Source organism: Heptranchias perlo, chromosome 1, assembly GCF_035084215.1.
Source record: "Heptranchias perlo isolate sHepPer1 chromosome 1, sHepPer1.hap1, whole genome shotgun sequence".
In the NCBI taxonomy this organism is placed as follows: domain Eukaryota; kingdom Metazoa; phylum Chordata; class Chondrichthyes; order Hexanchiformes; family Hexanchidae; genus Heptranchias; species Heptranchias perlo.
Genome location: NC_090325.1, coordinates 24,215,710 through 24,235,617, shown reverse-complemented (window position 1 = coordinate 24,235,617; position 19,908 = coordinate 24,215,710). Strand labels below are relative to the sequence as shown.

General features: G+C 41.8%; 1 protein-coding gene across 4 annotated transcripts in view; it reads right to left on the bottom strand.

Annotated features, from left to right (window-relative positions):
* The window catches only part of LOC137320704 (fibroblast growth factor receptor-like 1), a 293,983-nt gene that overhangs the window by 36,277 nt on the left and 237,798 nt on the right, over window positions 1–19,908 (bottom strand). For all 4 annotated transcript variants that reach the window (XM_067982428.1, XM_067982402.1, XM_067982409.1 and 1 more), the window contains one exon: window positions 11,982–12,071. In XM_067982428.1, coding sequence (XP_067838529.1) covers window positions 11,982–12,071 — 90 coding nt within the window. The remainder of the gene's footprint in view (window positions 1–11,981; window positions 12,072–19,908) is intronic.

Here is a 19,908-nt window from a genome sequence, read left to right as displayed (position 1 = left end):
GACTGTATTTTAATTGGGGCCTGAGAGTGGACGCCACAGTGGCTTTCTTGCCAGGCTGAAGCAGGTCTGCTTCCAATTTCCATCCATCCCTCACTTCATATATTGTAAACAATTTTACAACACCAAGTTATAGTCCAGCAATTTTATTTTAAATTCACAAGCTTTCAGAGGCTACCTCCTTCCTCAGGTGAACGATGTGGAAAAAAATTTTTTTTTTCCACATCGTTCACCTGAGGAAGGAGGTAGCCTCCGAAAGCTTGTGAATTTAAAATAAAATTGCTGGACTATAACTTGGTGTTGTAAAATTGTTTACAATTGTCAACCCCAGTCCATCACCGGCATCTCCACATCATCACTTCATATAGTCCATTTCAGACTCCTCCCTTCCCTTCCTGGGCATTTCTCTCTCTATCTCCAACAATGGGCTTTCCACTGACATCTGCTGCAAGCCCACCGACTCTCACAACTACCCAGAGGATGATTCTTCCCATCCCGCTTTCTGAAAAGATTTCATCCCATTCTCCTAGTTACTCTACTTCTGCCAACTCTGCTCTAAAGACCCTACCCTCCACCCTAAAGCTTCTGAAATGTCCTTTTTTCCCTCAGCTGAGAGTTCCTCTCTGCAGTGGTCAACAGGGCCCTTGACCGGGTCTGTCCCACTTCCTGTGCTTCTGCCCTAACCCCCTCTCCCATCCTCTGACAACCATGTTAGAACCCCTCGTCTTTATCTTCCACTCTACCACCCTCCAAATTTGCCATGACACCTTCTGCCCTTTCCACCACATACAACATATTCCTACCCCCAAGCTTATCTTCTCTCCCCTCCCCTCTCCATTTTCTAGAGGGACCATTTCCTCCAAGGCACCATTGTTGGCTTTTCCACCACCACTATTCTAGCTGCCCTTCTCTGGTACCTTTCTGCATGAAAGCAGGAGAAACAACACTTGCCCATTCACCTCTTCCCCACACCATTGTCCAGGACTCCTAATACTTTTTGCACATGAGATGGCAATTTACTTGTACTTCCTCTAATCTAGTATAGTGTATTTTCTGCTCACAGTGCAGACTCCCTTACACTGGGGAGACCAAACGCAGATTAGATGATTGTTTTACCAAACATCTCCACTGTGCCTGAAAGTGCACCCCTGAACTACTTGTGACTTGCCACTTTAACTTCCACTCCCATTCACACTCTGTCCTTCTCATTGATTACTGTTCCATGAAGCCCAATGCAAGCTTCAGGAAAAATGGGTTGCAATTGAACCTCATTGCACCTGTTTTACAGGCATAAAACGGGCACAATGGGACCCAATTCCAAAATTGGGTCAGGCCATTTATCAGACGTCCCTGGTGGTTGCCTAAAACGGGACTTAGGTCCCTTATATTATGTGAATGAGGGGCCTTCCTCCTTACAGATACTGGTCTGCGATGAGCAGGGCAGGGTTTTGTGCCCTGCTCAGAATTCTTCAGCGGCCTAAGGATTGGCCGTCAACAAAAGGTTAGTTTTTGTTTAACAAAATGTTTCCAAAAAATGATGCTGTGGAGCCAGGAGGAGCAGGAGTTTCGGGATTTACCTTCGAGCCGCTGCCAGCGAGCAAACATCCTGACATTTGTATGGGCAAAATGGGCGAGCTGAATGTGGAGGCGCGACAGGGGCTGGCAGCTCACTCAAACTAAGCAAATGAAACTTGAGGCCCAATTTCAGGTGAGCCTTAGGCCTCCTGGTCCATGTGCATGATTAGTTTTACACCCAATAACATGCCACAACCAATTTCTACTCCAATACCTCATGTTTTTCCTAGGCACCCTGCAACCCTTTGGTCTGAACATTGACTTAAGTAACTTCAAATTTCAGCCATATCCTCAATTTCAAACCTATTTTAGTTTCATACCTGACCCCCTGGTTTTCCACCTTTTCCATCTCTTCCATTTTCTTGCATTTCCCCCAGGCTCCTTAGCTAGTCACACATTCTTTGTTTCTTTAAATGTCTTTTATTTCTTCAATGCTTCTGTCTATTACTTGACTGAGATGATCTGTAATATCATTCTATTGATGCTGTGTCTCATAGGAACAGGAATAGGCCATTCAGCCCCTCAAGTCTGTTCTGCCATTCACTTAGATCTATACCTCAGTTAGAAGAAAGAAAGAACTTGCATTTATATAGCGCCTTTCATGACCTCAGGATGTTCCAAAATGCTTTACAGCCAATGAAGTGCTTTTGAAGTGTAGACACTGTTGTAATTAGCTCAGCCCTCAACCTTCGAAAGTCAAGGGAATACAAACCAAGTTCATGCAAGCTGTCCTCAGAATTTAATCCTTTAAGCCCTGGTATCATTCTGGTAAATCTGCATGTATCACCTCCAAGGCTAATACGTCTTTCTGAGGAACGGTGCCCAAAACTGAATGCAGTACTCCTTACTGAGCCTGACTAAGGCTCTGTACAACTTCCTCACTTTTGAATTCCAACCCCCTTGAGATGAAGGCCAACATTACATTGAATTACATCGAGTCTAAAGCACAGAAACAGGCCATTCGGGTCAACTGGTCTGTGCCAGTGTTTATACTTCACACGAGCTTCCTCCCTCCCTACTTCATCTAACCCTATCAGCATATCCTTCTATTTCTTTCTCCCATGTGTGCTTATCTAGCTTCCCCTTAAATGCATCGATGTTATTTGTCTCAACTACTCCTTGTGGTAGCGAGTTCCACATTCTTACCACTCTTTGGGTAAAGAAGTTTCTCCTGAATTCCCTATTGGATTTATTAGTGACTATCTTATATTTATGAATTCTAGTTTTGGACTCCCCCACAAGTGGAAATATTTTCATTACGTCTACCCTAGCAAACCCTATCATTATCTTAAAGACGTATATCAGGACACCCTCAGCCTTCTCCTTTCTGGAGAGAACAGTCCCAGCCTGTTCAACCTTTCCTGATAAGTATATCCTCTCAGTTCTGGTATCATCCTTGTGAATCTTTTTTGCACCTTCTCCAATGCTTCTATATCCTTTTTATAATATGGAGACCAGAACTGTTCACAGTACTCCAAGTGTGGTCTAACCAAGGTTCCATTCAAGTTTAGCATAACTTCTCTGCTTTTCAATTCTATCCCTCTAGAAATGAACCCCAGTGCTTGGTTTGCCTTTTTTATGGCCTTATTAACCTGTGTCATTACTTTTAGTGATTTGTGTATCTGTACCCCTAGATCCCTCTGCTCCTCTACCCCATTTAGACTCTTATTATCCAAGCAGCATGTCCTCCTTTTTCTTCCTACCAAAATGCACCACCTCACACTTATCCATGTTGAAATTCATTTGCCAATTACATGCCCATTCTGCAAATTTATTAATGTCTTCTTGTATTTTGACGCATTCTTCCTTTGTATTAACTATACCCCCCAATTTGGTGTCATCTGCAAATTTTGAAATTGTACTTCTGTTTCCCAAGTCCAAATCTTTTAATGTAAATTGTGAGCAACAGTGGTCCTAGCACCGATCCTTGTGGAACACCACTTCTCACCTTTTGCCAGTCTGAGTAGCTACCCTTAACCTCTACTCACTGTTTTCTGTTTTATAGCCAGCTTGCTATCCATTCTGCTACCTGTGCCCTGACTCTATATGCTCTGACCTTAGTCATGAGTCTACAATGTGATACCTTATCGAAGGTCTTTTGAAAATCCAAATATATTACATCTACTACATTACCCTTGCCTACTCTTTCTGTTACTTCTTCAAAGAATTTAATAAGGTTGGTGAAGCATGACTTTCCCTTCTCAAATCCATACTGATTACTCTGTTATATTTTTGTTTTCCAGATGTTTTTCTATTGCATCTTTGAGTAAAGATTCCATTATCTTTCCTATCACTGAAGTTAAGCTATATCTATAGTTCCCTGGACTGGTTCTATCGCCCTTTTTAAATATAGGAATCACATTAGCTGTCCGCCAGTCCTCTGACACTATTCCCTTTTCTAATGAATTTTTCTATATATGTAATAGTGCCTCTGCTATCTCCTCCCTAACTTCTTTTAATATACGTGGATGCAATCCATCCGGACCAAAGGTTTTATCCTCTCTAAGTTTGATTAGTTTATCAATTATCTCCAACCCTTTCTATCTTAAATGTCTTTATATCTGTTTTGATCTCTTCTTCCAATGTCATACCCATCTCGTTAGTCTCCCTGGTAAATACTGAGGCAAAGTAACTATTCAATATTTCTGCCATTTCACTGTCATTACCTGTGAATTTATCTTGTGCATCCCTTAGTGACCCTGTCCCTATCCTGATTTTTCTTTTGTTATTTATGTATCTGTAGAATACTTTACTATTTCTTTTATATTCCTTGATAATTTAATTTTGTAGTTCCTCTTTGCTTTCCTAATTGTTTTTCTGACTTATTTCCTAACTTCTTCATATTCCCTTTTCTCATCCTCTCCTTTATTGTCTGTGTACTTAAGAGTATGCCTTTTTCTTTAGTTTCAATTTTACCCTTATCTCTTTATTCATCCATCGTGTTTCATTATTGGCTAGTTTGTTTCTTTTTTTAAAGAGGAATATATTACTCCTGAACTCCGTTGTTCACCCTTTTAAATATTTCCCACCATTGTTCTATCTCTTTGTCTGTTAAAAATGTTTTCCCGTTACCTTCCCTAGTTCTATTCTCATCCTCCCAAAATTATTTTTTTTCCAATCTATTAATTTGGTCTTCGTCTTACTTATGTCTTTCTCAATCATTATTTTAAACCTTATGTTACGATCGCTATTGCCTAGATGTTTCCCTATGGTTTCTTTTCTTATCTGCTCCGGTTCATTTCCCATTACTAGATCCAGAAGTGATTCCTCTCTTGTTGGGCTTCTCACATACTGGATAAGAAAGGAGTCCTGTACAATGTAGAAAGTCTATTTCCCTTTTCCCCTTTCCCTACTTCTTCTTGCCTGTTTATTTGGGGGTAGTTGAAATCTCCCATGATTATTATTCGATGTTTTTACTCATTCCATAGATTTGACGACATATTTCTTCCTCCACTTCCCTTCCACTGCTAGTGGTCTGTAGAATATATCTAATAACGTGATCGATCCCTTCTTACCCTATGTCTCAATCATATGGATTTTGTTTCTATCCTAATATTACTTATGTCCCTTTTCTCTATTATTTTGTCTCTAATTAGTACAGCTACTGCCCCCCCCCCACCCCCCATCCTTCCTTTCCTATCCTTTCTAAATATGTTATATCCTTCAATATTTAACTGCCAGGCAACTACAGGAAATTTAATTTGTTTTTAATAATTGTTCCCCTGACTTTATTTTTAACAGTCATCTTGTACTTATGCTCTATAACTCTATTTATTTCCTGACCGTTTATGTTACCCTTATTCCTTATCTTGGTCTGACCTTTACTCTCATCTCCCATTTCTTTTATCTTCAGACTTATATTATTTTCACCAGATCCCTCCTCCGTCTCACTAGTTTAAAGTGCTATCCACAGCCCTATTTATCCTTAGCCTTTTTGTTTACTTTTTGTGCCTGTGCACTAGCTTTTGGTGATTTGTGTCCATGGAACCTAAATTCCTCTGCTCCTCCACAGCTACATGTCTCTCACCATTAAAAAAAATTCTGATCTGTCTGTCACGGATCCAAAGCGGATGATCTCACATTGCCCCACAACGAACTCCATCTGCCAAAGTTTTGCCCTCTCACTTTATCTGTCTGTGTCTCTTTGTAACTTCCTGCTCCCATCTACACAATTTATAGTGCCTCCTAACTTAGTATCATCTGTAAACTTGGAGATACAACTCTAATACTTCGTCAAAGTCATCGCTATACATGATGAAAAGTTGAGGCCCCAGTAAAGATCCCTGGGGAACACCACTTGTCACATCCCATCAATCAGAATACATTCCTTTTACCCCACTCTCTACCTCCTATCTCCCAACCAATTACCAACCAGTGTCACAAGATTACTTCCAATTCCATGCGCTTTAATTTTTCCTAATGATCTCGGTGCGGACCCTAATCAAATGCCTCTGGAAGTCCATATACACATCCATACACACCCCACTATCCACCATGCTTGTGTCTTCCTCATAAAATTCAACTTGATTAGTCAAACGTGACCTACCCATCACAAATTCATGCTAACTCTGTTTGATCATGACATACTTGTCCAACTGCTCAATCACTATGGGGGTAATTTTAACCCTCCCTCCACTTCCAACATAGGCGGGAGAGGGTCCAGGGGTGGGAGGGTTAAATTGTTACAAATAGGAAACCTACTTTCGGTTTTACCAAGGTGGGTTGGGGGAGGGCGAAGCAACCCGCTTTGGAGAGGCCGGTCAGTAATTACAATCAATATATTAATGAGGCTCCGTTCCTCAGATTTTGTCAGCAATTTTAATTTAGCGTCTCCAGCACGGGTTTCCCAGTGCTTGGGAAACCCAGCAGCTAAAGGGAGGGGAGATCTGCCGGATCCAGCAGGTAAGCACTTTCCCAGTGCTTGTGGGCCAAAAGTGCTTCCCCCCGCCCCCCCACACCCCAGCCCCCAAGGAAACCTGCTGCCATCTTCCGATGCCCCCCGTGATCGGCCGATCCCCCCACCCCCAGCGATCTGCTGAATCCCTCGCAATCGCTCTCCCCACCAAGATCTCCCCACCCCCTCCGCGATCTCTCCCCCCTTTCAATCTGGCTGGCTGCCGAGCAGGAAACTGAGTTAAAAAATTCGAATGAGGTCCCGCCGTTAAATTCGGCAGTACCTCCACCTTTCCCGTCTTTCCAGGTTTCCTGGCTGCTGACCGCTCCCTCCCCACCTCTCTGTAAATATTGGGGCCTTTGTCTCTGGTGATAGATTCCAGTAACTTCCCCACAACTGATGTTAAACTGACAGGTCAGTAGTCACCTGTTTTCCCCCTCCTTCCCTTCTTAAATAATGGTGTGACATTTGCAAGTTTTCCAATCCAAAGGCACAATTCCTCTCTATTTCTTTATACACCCCCCTTTTTTGATGGTAATGGTAAGCCTGTTTGCCTCTTATTTTTCTGAAGAAGGGTCTGCACCCAAGATGATAACTTATTTGTTCTCTCTATAGATGCCGACTGACCTGCTGTGTGTTTCCAACATATTTAGGGCGATTTTAACCCTGCCTGCCCAGCAGAAACCGTGCGGGCGAGCAGTTAGAAATCGCCCATGGGACTTACCTGCCGAGGTGCCGCTCTGTGCCTCAGGCTTCCCCTCATCCCCTGACTGTGGGATCCCTGCCGAACCCTCTCCCAACCACTTACCCGCTCTGGGGACTGTTCCTTCAGTCCCTGGTGGGGGCCTGACATTGTGCCTGCTGGTCAGTTGCCGCTTCCCACCAGTTTCGGGCGGGAGATTGACTTGAGTCTATGCAGGTGAGGCCCGAGTTAAAAATCTCCCGGGCCTCCGCTGCTGAGGTCGGGGTGGGTTTTCTGCCTGACTTGGCCCCTGTCCGCCCAACTCCCGCTCCGAGTTAATATCGGGGCTAATTTCTGTTTTCATTTTGGAATATTATTAAAGATTATTTTAAAGGATGTGGATAGAAAATGTGTCTATCTGAGACAAAGAAGAAGCACAGAGAGAACAAAGACCACAGGGGCAGAATAAAGAGCAAAGGCTGAGCAGAGTTATTTTAAAAGAGGCAAGGAAACATAATATAGTGAGAATTGTATTGTACAAAACTAAGTTGATCTTAACTAAATGAATATCAGGAGAAGTAAACTGACAATAAAAAGTTGAAATGTTAGGGGTAATTCCACAATCTAGCCCACCTAGTGGGGAGCCACACTCATCGGGAGCACTGGTCAGAGATCAATACAACATCATAGCCTCAGTTCTCTGGCCCAGAGTGAGAGCAGCAAGAAAGACATAAATAATTCAGCTATATGCGAAGTAGACAATGTGTTAGAGACCAGGTAAGTCCTTTAAAGTTCAAGTTGGATAGAAATATTGTGGAGGATCAGGAAATGGCAGACGTGTTTAATGAATCCTTCCCAAACAAAGACTGGTGATGAATTCCTGATCCAAACGTTTTTTCCTCACGAATCTATAACATATGCAGAGGTCAATAAAACGTGTGTCATGAAGAAACCTAAGGGACGGATCCAGTAGCCACCTTTGCCACCTTGGCCAAGTAAAATACACCCTACAATCCACAAAGAAAGGAAAGAGCAAATAGGGAATACTTCTGGTTAACATATTAAGGAGCTCAAGTTATACAGGAGCTCTACCTGACAACCAAAGAACAGCAAAGTTATCCTGATATTTAAAAATAGCGTGGGACGTGAACCGTGAAATTATAAACTAGGTGGTATTGGGTGTAGTGGAGAAAATGTTCAAGAGCATTTTACAAGATGATGTCAATTTTCATTGAAAGAGTGCAGAGAGCAAAAGGAGCAGTCAGCATGAATTTAGAAGAAATAAATCAGGACTGAAAAAGGTACTGCAGTGCTTTGAGGAGGTATTAAACAACTGGATAAGAACTAATTACTTGGATATTTAGAAGGTGTTTAATAATGAGAGATTTTAAGAAATATTAAAACTCGTGAAATTAACAGTAAATTAGTCAACTGGATTGAAAACTAGCCCGGTGAGAGGAAACTTCTGATGATGATGAATGGAGGGAGCTCCAGCCTTCTGGGCAGGGTCGGTTGGAATTCGACAGAGCCAGTTAATGTTCCCTACTGTTCCCACTATTAATGAATGATTCCAAGGGGGGGCTTCTGGAATATGAGAATTATTGATGAAGAAGAACAAATAAGATTTTAAAAACATTGAAAAATATCAGGCCAAGATAAAATAACAAAACCAGAAAGTAAAGAAGAAACGGGGGAGGAACGCTGCGATGGCTCAGTGAGTAAATGTGTTATGGAGCTGCACATATTTGGAAGTTCCTCGGTCAGTGTTGAATTATGTGGTCTAACAGGAACAGGAGGAGGCCAAACAGCCCCTCAGCCTGTTCCACCATTCAGTTAGATCATGGTTGATCTGTACCTCAACCCCATTTAGCCACCCTTGTTCCATATCTCTTGATATCCTTACCTAACAAAAATCTGTCGATCTCAGTCTTGAAAATTTGAATTGACCCAGCATCTACAGCCGTTTGGGGGAGAGAGTTCCAGATTTCCACTGCCCTTTGTATGAAAAAGTCCTTCCTGATTTCACTTCTAGCTCTAATTTTAGGATTTTCCCACCTTTTCTCAGCCACACCCCACCAGAGGAAATAGTTTCTCTGTATCTACCCTATCAAATTCCTTTATCATTTTAAAGACCTTGATTAGATCACCCTTCAACCATCTAAACTCAAATGAATACAAACAAATTTATGCAACCTGTTCTTATAAGTTAACCTTTTAAGCCTGGTATCATTCCGGTGAATCACTGCTGTACCCCTTCCAAGGCCAATATATCTTTCCTGAGGTCCAGTGTCCAAAATGTATACCCACATGGTCAATAGGCAACAGATTTGCTGACCCCACTTTGGGACTTCCTGAGGTCGTGAAAGGTGCTATATAAATGCAAGTTCTTTTTTAAAAAAAAACAGCCAGTTGAGTGGGGCACTAGGGAGCTGCTGGCACCCATTGAACTGTAGCCCAGGATGAGTCACCACCTTCAGGAGGAAAAGGGTGAGGGAAGGAAATTGGACCAAAAATGGGACGGAGATCAGGAAAATGCCAACTCACAACATATTGGTGACATCACGCACTTCAATGTTCCAAGATGAACGTGTGAAAAGAATAATTTCATGCAAAATAGAATGGAAACAAGAGGTTGTTAAAAATGGAAACACGGTACTTTGGTGTACAGAACTTAAATAGTTTGGCCCTGAAATTATGCAGGCGTTTTGCCAGTCTCCTACCATAAATCTGGTGAAACCACCAGGGAAACAATGGAGACATGGTTGGAACAGCGTCTCTGTCATTTCTGGGAGATTTATCGATGCCTTTCATTGGGTAGAACTTTCTGTCCACCGATTGTAAGGCAAATGACAGTCAGAGGGCAGATGCAGTAGTGGGGTCTTCCTAAGCTGGGGGTTTGTGAGCCTCAGTCGGGTTCAGTGTTGTACTAGTGCCAGTGATTGGAAGCCTCCACAAGGGTGTATGTGTGCCCCACCCTGGACATCCCAACAAGTAACAGTTTTTGAAAAAAATATTTAATGGATCTGTCGCCTTGCTCTAGAGGCCAGTAGGAACAGTGCCGGAGTTTGGGAGGGGAGGGCGGGGGGTAGCGAGATTCTAGGAAATCCTTTCTCTCGAGGGTGAGCGGGGTCTGATGTTTCTGTGGGCAGGCAGGCGTCAGAGATGCATCTGCAGTAGCACCTGCACTCGCCTATCCTATGCTAATGAGGTGCCCTCGATAACTCCACAAACTCCAGCAGGATCAGTACTGGAGGGTACGGTCAGGCGCCAGCCCAGTGTAACCACTGGCATCAAGACCTGAGGTATTTCAGGACCTTTATCAGTAAGTCTATGTACTGATATTGTCAGAATTACTTGTAGCACCAGTCAGTTCTATCCACCAAATCCATTATACCTTCACAGTTTAATTTTCTTTATTTGAATGAAGATACAGATGGAAATGGATATGCAGCAAAATCAAATGATTGATTTGTTACTAATTATTGGAGGCAACAGTGAGCTACTTATTAATTCTGAAATCTAAATCTATAGATATATTTCTGTGGACAACAGCACGTCGATCCTGCTAAACTGGTATAAGTTTGATAATTTGGTGAATACTGCACTGGATTTTGATTCTAGTGTATTATCATTTTGGTCTCTTTTCTTTAACACTAAAGTCTAACTCAATTTCTCCATTGCACTCTTGCACTTGTTTTCAAATATCTTCCCTTTCTCTTCTTTACTTATAGAGATAATCATTTCCTTGATGGAATTCTTCATATGTGAGCGTAGCAGTGAATGGGTCAGCTGTGATGGCCCAGCAACAATTATAGCTTCGCCTGGCAAATATACATATACATGCAGACACACACATACACTCACATGCATATACATGCGCACACCTACAGTCAGTCACCAGACATAAAGAACAGGAACCCCAGACAGTTTTTTTTCTCTCCATAGACCGGGGACAATTTAAGCCAATTCATGAGGTAAGAGTAGCCTAATGGGTATAGTAGTGGACTAGCAACCCAGAAGTTGTGAGTTCAAATCCCATCATAGCAAGTCATGAAATTGAATTGAATAAATCTGATAATTTGTGGCTTGCATCAGAAAATGAAAATACTGGATTGTTGTAAAAACCCCAAGGTACACTAATGCCCTTCAGGGTAGGGAACCTGCCACCCTTACATAGTCTTATCTACCTATGACTCCAGTCCCGTGATATGTGGTTGACTCTAAATGCCCTCTGGGCACCTAGGGATTGGCAATAAATACTGGCTTGCCAATGTTGCCCACATCCCAGGAACAAAATGGGAAAAGAAAGAGAGATCTGACTGCAACGCCAGCTAAGATTGGCCAACTAAATATGGATCTGGGGTTGAACCTAGGGTTATCCTGGTCTGTATGACTCAGTACCACAACACATTTAACCACCCTTATAAGGGGAACCACTCATGCCTACTTCTTATGCTAAAAGACCAGTGATGTTAGTGCAGCTTCTTGTTTGCAATGTGACTGAACGAGAGATGAGAGAAGATGAATGGTGTTAGTTTTTAACCAAGAAGCACACTGCTACACATTTAATTCTGAACCTATCCACCAGGCAGCTGTACCTCCTGCTTAAACTCCACTCTCTTAGCTGTCCTATCAGTTACAGCATCCAAAGGTACAATCTGACTCTCATATATCATCTAAACAATAAACAATTGGATGCCACAGAATGATCTAACCAGAGCAGCCAACTGAATACATTATAATATACAACTCATTCCAACTCAAATTTAATGATAGAAAGAAAGACTTGATTATGTTAGTATTTTTGCATTTTGAGAATTCAAGGCATCATACCCCATTGTTTTCCTGTAGGATCTTCATTTGTATATTCCCCATTTGATCCTTGAGGCAGTTTCTGTCCATCCCTTCCTGTGCTTGAATCATCTGTAAATAAATTAAGCAAGGAAACTTTTAGGAACTATGGATTGGAAGGCATATGATACGTCAAACATCTCTTAAAAGATCCCAGTTGACATAGCACCTCTTGGCTATAAAAACATTTTTTTTAACCTTCTGGTTCTTGTTAAAAATAATCTTCAAAGTTAAACTGCAAAGATAGTTTTATTGCAAAGCCTAGGTGAGGCACCAAGGTACAGGACAAAATCAGTGGTGAAACAGGAAGGAGAGAAGACAAGGTCAATCCAAAAGTAATGATTAGGTGACGCCAAACTTGACTTTACAAGCTTTAAGGAGGAGGGAAAGTCTGAGAGGAAAGAAGGGTAGAGCAAAGGGGCAAAAATTGGACGAAGAACTAAAAGGTTTAAGGGGTGAGATAAAAACCTGACTATAAGAATGAGGGAGATCGTACATAGGAATAGAGAGAGACAAAGTAAAATGAGTCTGTTTACCACCTCAGGATAATGGAATATCCTTGTGGAACTTAACAATGCCAAAAGGGGATGGCCATATTAGATTGAATCTTCAAATGATCATGTTAAAAAGGTTTAAAATCCTGACTGTGTACTTTGAATTATATTTCAACATTTATATTGCTCCCACTGCTCTTAATAGACTGTTCCACTGATGTCACAGGATAAATATAAACAAACCTGTTTTTATCATGTCTTCAACTCAGCACATAATTTGGTGAGGAGCTCATTAAATAAAAATCAGAAGTTTATTATTTTGACACCAAAAGGCAAAAGTTTAAGAATCAGAATTTTGACATTTTAAGTACAGATGTTTAATAACATAGAATTTATCCATCAGGGTGGGGGCACATCCAGGCATAAATCTGCAGGGTCTGGGAGATGGGCCGTGAGTAACAGGCTTTTAGTGAGTTGGTGAGTGCACCTGGGGTGCCCCGATGTCAAAGAGACTGGTAACACCAACTAAAGCGTGCCAAGCTAACGAGGGTGATGGGTGCTCATCACCACCGCACCCCAGAAAGGGGAAAAAGTTGCCCCACCCAATGGGTCCCTGTGTGAGGGGACTGCTTGTAATGCAGGAAAAAAAGTGTGCCCCTAATCTTTGGAGTCCAGGCCTCAATTCCAGCCTATACCCTCAGGTAGCCCAATATCTGATGCTGTGCTGGGTCCCGACTTAGAGAGTCTCTAATCCTGGCCCCACATCCTTACGTCAACGGTCTTGTGGGGGCAGACAGAGGCTCCGCCCCCCCCCCTCCCACAAGACCATACCTCACAGCCAGGATGTAACAAATCTAGGTCCTGGTAGAGTTTACGGCCGTTCCAGTGGACTCCCTCTGAAGTTACGGCAGGAATCTGCAGCATTGGCCACACATTTACAGCTCCCATAAATCTACTTTAAGATTCTTAATTGTAGTTCTTGCAATTATGAACTATTTGTAATTACCTTGTTAGCCAGTGAACTACCACTAAATTTGGAGTAAAAGCCAAGAACTAATATTATAATAACATTATTATTTTGTAATTACAGTGGGTTTTGTTTGGAATCAAAAGCAAAGCGATGCCAGGTTTTATTAAACTACATTTCACAATCAGCTAATCTTTAACAAAAATCTCAAGGCTTTCATTCTCCTAAGTAAATTATCAGCCTATTTTGAAATCTGCATTTAAAAAAAAGAAATGTATTTTTTCCTAATAATTTCTCTGTCCAGAATTATTTAAATTTTACTGCAATAATTGTTCTGCTGAGTTTTTGCTTTTAAAAGAAATCAAATCTTTGTAGTTGAGGCGTAGTCAGTGTAAAGTTCTCATTTGTTGTCCCATTTTTTAATGCATCGCCCCCTACCAATGAGGTTCAGTTGACATGCTCTCAGGCTCCTATGAATGCCACTCTGCAATGAGGAAACGGATATCAGGGCCCTGCAGACAGTTCTCCTTTTAATTCTCCCTTGGTGTGGGGAAGTATCTGGCCATCGTTTAGCCCCTCTCCACTGCGACAAGGCTGGAATCAGGAACTCATAATCAAACCTGCATCCCACCGCTCAAGAGGTTGTATTCTTATCATTTAAGAAATAAAGAATTGAGAAATTTGTTTCACCAGTAATAAACTCCAAAGCTTTGCATTCCATTTCAGCAGGCAGTTAGCAACCAATTTTCATTCTTTCTTGTCTCGTGGCCTCATCTTTGCATAGTTACACCGAAGACATCGCATAGCTTGCCACTAGTGCAGCTTAGTATTGTTTGGGTGCTCCAATTTCCCCCATAGAGCTACTGACAATGTGGCTGCCCAAAGAATGATAGACGTTTAACCTTGACAAAAAACACTCGTTAATTCTGGATTCATAAATTTGCCCAGACACAGACAGCTGATTTATTGTAATTGCCTCTGTGGAAATAAGATGCAAAAGCTGCATCTTATCTGACCAACCAGTTTCAAAGTATGCCACAGATAAATTTTTGTCAACTCTTTCTTTCATACATTTTATTTTCTTTCACCATGTCCTGGGCTGTGCTCCAGCGTTGCCACCTTCTTGTCTAATCTAAAATCGGACAAGGGTAGGATAGTGGCAAAGGTGGGATTGTGGATTAACTTCTTGTTTGTTTTGCTAGTGATGAATTGAAAATTATCATAAGTAATGTCTCCACGTCATGAGACACAGAAAAAACAAACAGAACTCTGATATAAATTTCCAGCAGCTCATTCAAAAACTAGACTGGTTCAAATCCAGACAGAGGATCCCTACCACTTTCACTTGGTCTCTTGCTTAAGAGGGTAGACGGCCAACCTACTCTAAGCTCCTGTCCCGTTCAGTTGGTCAAGCCGTGGTGTAAACCATGGCTCAGTGGGTAACACTCTTGCCTCTGTGTCAGAAGGTTGCGGGTTCTAAGCCCAACCCTGGGGACTTGAGTACAAAATCTAGGCTGGCTTTTCAGTGCAGTACTGAGGGAGTGCTGCACTGTCGGATGTGCTGTCTTTTACATGAGACATTAAACCGAGGCCCTGTCTGCCCTTTCAGGTGGACATAAAAGATCCCATGGCATTATTCCGAAGAAGAGGAGGGGAGTTCTCCCCTATGCCCTGGCCAATATTTATCCCTCAACCAATACGACTGAACAAAAGAACAGTCTGGTTATTGCTGTTTGTGGGACCTTGCTGTGCGCAAATTAGCTGTCGCGTTTCCCTACATTACAACAGTGACTACACTTCAAAAGTACTTCATTGGCTGTAAAGTGCATTGGGATGTCCTGAGGTCACTGTATAAATACAAGGTCTTTAATGATGAGAACCGCAGCTTTAATTTTTTTTAAAGTTTGAAGAGAAATCACGTTTAAACTTGTAACATTTTGTTAATAAAGCATAAAATTTGTCAGATCCTTTTGATGTTAATTTTTCACTGCTCTTTCCCAGTACACAAACACTACTATGGACTCAAGGTTCACAGTTTAAAACTATGAACTAACCAAGGATGCTTCCAGTCATCAGGTTTATATTTTTGTCTGTTTTTATATTCACAGCAACAATGAGAACAATTTGATCAGAAATGAGACTTTTGTGCCAACCCTTAAAGAACTGACTTGTTTACGAAGAGTGTAAAAAACAAACTGCTCTCCTTATGTTTCATTCTTCGTTACCTCTTAGCACCGGCCAAACGGCTAGATTTTCAACACAACTTGATTTGCAGCCAAAGCTTTGATGTGCGCTGAATTGCTGGAGCTGCTTTGATCTTCTAAAGATCCAACTTTGCGCGCAATTCGCATGCAGTCCACTCCCCCCCCTCCCCCCCCAAAATAAACCTGTACGGACCTTTCACATGCAGACACCCTGAATGAGGTTCAGAATGGACAAAGAGGGATGAGCTCATTCCTATTTACTGACAATTTATACAGAGCTCTTCAAAAAAAAACAAGAACAAATTATTGAGGCCATTACTACTTAATTCAATTAGACCTGACATGATTTTGATACCAATTAAAAATTTTATTTAATAACTGAAATGACCCATATCACTCACAGAAAGCCACAAACTTTCTTTTAATATTTTAACGCAAGACCAGTCTCTGCTTTGACTTTGCAAGGCCAGATTTGAACTCTTTGAAGTCAGGGGGCCTTCTAAGCCCCATTTCACAGATGATCCAGCTTTGCATAAATAAACACGTCGACCTTTGAACTCCAACTGGAGACCTGAGCGCACTTCAAAGCGATGGATGAAACGATCAACATGCATCATTAAGGCAACTCCTGCTCGACAGTCCTGACAAGTGAAGGGTGCTGAGTAAGGGAGGGAGGGGTGAGGGGGAATTAAAATAAAAACACTGAAATTAGGGGAAAGCAGTGTAATCAAATCAGGCTTGAACAATCATACCAAGGGGCTTTGTGCTCTTAACAACAACCGAATCAACTCCTGGAACACATCAAACTCAGTGCAGCAATTATTTTTGACAGGTATAGACAAGGGAAGGCACCAAGAACGGAGGCAAGATTTAGTCACTTTGGTTGTATAATTGCTATGGCTGGCCATATTGTTTGTTCACAACGGTAGCTTGATTGCCTCCAATCTCTTAGCAATCCATCAGTTTAAGCAAGTAAATGATAACAAAGAAATATACACACAAGTCAGGTACAGTTTCTGCATAAACTTATCCAAGTATCGGTGGCTACAACAATAATTACACAGCTCCCATGATTGAATATGCAGTTGGAACGATGGTATATCCTTGTGTACACCTTCTGCAGAATGTTCTGTTTGTTTATGAAACCAAAAGGCAATAACTATCGCCAAACTGTATTTGTAAGGAGGAAGCATCTGCAATTAGTTTCACGTGTGAGGTAAAATCGGAGAGAAATAGAGTAATTTTCAACTTTGTGATTTTAATGGAATGAAAATCAGGCAGGTTCTACAATAAGCAAGAGGGCGATCCACTCCCCCAGGTCACAGACTGACAATCACCCCAAAGGTCTTTGCCCTGTTAACAGGATCGCAATATGAATACAGATGAGGGAGGCCATTCGGGCCATCCTAGCATGTCGATCCAGAAAGACCCTACAGTCTGCCTGTTATAGCATCCAACCGTTTCTTAAATGATTCGAGGGTTTTTTGCCTGCGGTATCTGACATGGAATTTGATTCCATGTACTGGTCACTTTTTGCATAGAGAAGAATTTTCTGACATCAGTCCTAAATTTACCTTGTTTGCTAATTTGAAATTGTGCCCCCTCTCCAAGGGTCCTGAATTTACTTCTTCTGTTTGCTATTTTTATACCTATGAAGTCCCCTCTTAGGCTGCTTTCACAATACAACTGTGGTTTTACTTTGTACCAATGCTAGAAACTTGTAGAGCAAAGTGGAGTGAGATACCCTCTTCCACCAAGCGTCAGTCCACTTTGCTCTGGAGTCCACTCAGGCCCCAGCTTTGGATTGACACTATCTCCTTAACAATAGTATGAAATAAAAGCACTTCATTACAACACTGCTGTTGTAGTATAAAGGCAGCCTTAGTTGTATCCTTTCAAGGGTCAATAGCCAGAGTTTTTTCTTAATTGAGACAATTGCTTGGTCTGGTTACCTCAAAAGGTAAATGTTTTCTGTCATGAAAATATTATTTAATAACCAATTAGTATGAAATGATTAACCTGCTAGGGCTGATTTTTGTCATTACTTTCTCCTGACTTACTTTCTTTTTTAAGGGTATGGTGTCCCACAATTGTCGTGTCAATACCCTATTCCCATCAACAAGCAAAAATGGGGTGCCAATCTATCAAAAAAGTGTCCCACATTGGCTGTGAGTAGATGCACCCCAATTACATGGGATTAGGATGGCCTCATGTTTGACCCCTGCTGAATTAACTGATCTCAACCAGAGTGCTAGCATGGCACCGTGAATGGCCAAGGTGTCTTGGCCTCAGGAGAGAAAAATTAGGATTCCTGATGAAAAGTGTGTGTATACATCAGCTAAGATTGGGCTCAGTTGCAATAATCTTAAGGGATGAATTCCCCCGCTGACACTGTCTGGTCTCACACATGAAGGATTGTAAACAATTTTACAACACCAAGTTATAGTCCAGCAATTTTATTTTAAATTCACAAGCTTTCGGAGGCTTCCCCCTTCGTCAGGTGAACCTGACGAAGGGGGAAGCCTCCGAAAGCTTGTGAATTTAAAATAAAATTGCTGGACTATAACTTGGTGTTGTAAAATTGTTTACAATTGTCAACCCCAGTCCATCACCGGCATCTCCACAACATGAAGGATGATCACTTGGATGAGGTACCAGCATGCTCACATCACCCTAGAACTATAACCCCACCATGAGTCACTGCTTTCAGGAGAGAAGGGAAGAAAATGGTCCTGGCATTCAAAACCAATATCTAAAATGTTTTCTTTGATGAACATATCATTTAATAATTGCTTGGAGAAGAATTATTAACTTGTTAAGGATAATAGCCATCAGCTATTCCTGACTCACTTTCTTCTTTATTCCCTCAAATCAAGAACACCAAAAACAGGTTAATTGGTCATTCATCTCATTCGGTGTTTATGGAGCCTAATGCACAAATTGTCTTCTCTGTTTGCCTAGATAACAAAAGTGGCTACACTTCAAAAGTAATTGATTGGATACAAAGCACTCTGTGACATCCTGAGGATACGATATGGTGCTACAGTAATCACCAAGCATGCCTGAGTACCAATTACCACCTTGAAACAGACACCAGCACAGATGTAGCTACTGCAGGAGATGTTGGTGCTGATATGGATGAAGAGGCAGAGGGTGAGACAACGGGGCACTGTTGAGGAAGGGGTGGCAGTGAAGCTGGCAAAGAGTCTGGCACGCTGCAAGCCCCATTATGTAGGGATGCAGACTTCAGCGCTTCCAAACGGAAGTCATAACAGCAGGAGGGCCACATTGAGGAACCCCTTTGCCTCCTTAGACATAATGGTGGAGGTGGTCTGGGGGCCCAGCACCCAGATACGCACTTCCAACAGTGATGTCATGGAACAACAGTTGTCTGCACTGCAGTCTGCCATTGAGTACATCGCAAAATCACAGGCGTCTGCAGTAGAGACTTGTTATGCTGGCCACAGGCGCAGCAGGAACATCTCTCATGAATAATCTACACTTGATGCATATTTATTTTTTTTGAAGATTCACAAACAGAAATGGCAGCCCCTAGATACAATTCCCTGCTTCAGTGCACAGAATGGTCTGTTTTACTTATTTGTAATCCAGTTCTGTGCTGTGGAGCTCTGCAAAGACCAGGTCACATGTTTTTGGTAGCAATGTAGAAAATTACTTTGGAATTTTTCAATAATTTTTCTCTCAAACAATTGCACGGTGGTGCACTACTTAATTACACTAATGTTGCGTCGGCATAATTTGTAATCGTTTTCAACACAGCCCATTAAGATTGACAACAATGATATTACCCTTTTAAATTTTAAAGTATTTTATCATGAACTTATCGACAGGAACAGTTTGATCTTTGAGACGTCTTAAATATCAAGCACTGTTATAGTTAAATCAAAATTTTCTGGCTGTAACATGGTGAACCTCTAAGCTCTCTTAAGGAGGTAACACAGGAGTAACTTTTGGGATTTTCAGTGAGCCTCAATAGCCTAGAAATTTGATGGTGCCGTGCCCATTGTCAGGCACTAAACAGGCTCCTAAGCCTCCAATATATCAGACAAGAAGCGCCCGCTCAGTACAAGTCGGAAATGCACAGCCCGCCATATTGGTAAAGGCAAAAAAAAAAGACATCCAGGGCCTGCACCTGCAACAGGCGTTAGGCCTTTTGCATTTGCAAACAAGTGACCTAACATGTGTTTGAGGCCCCCTATGCAATATGGACAGCCAACGGCGGT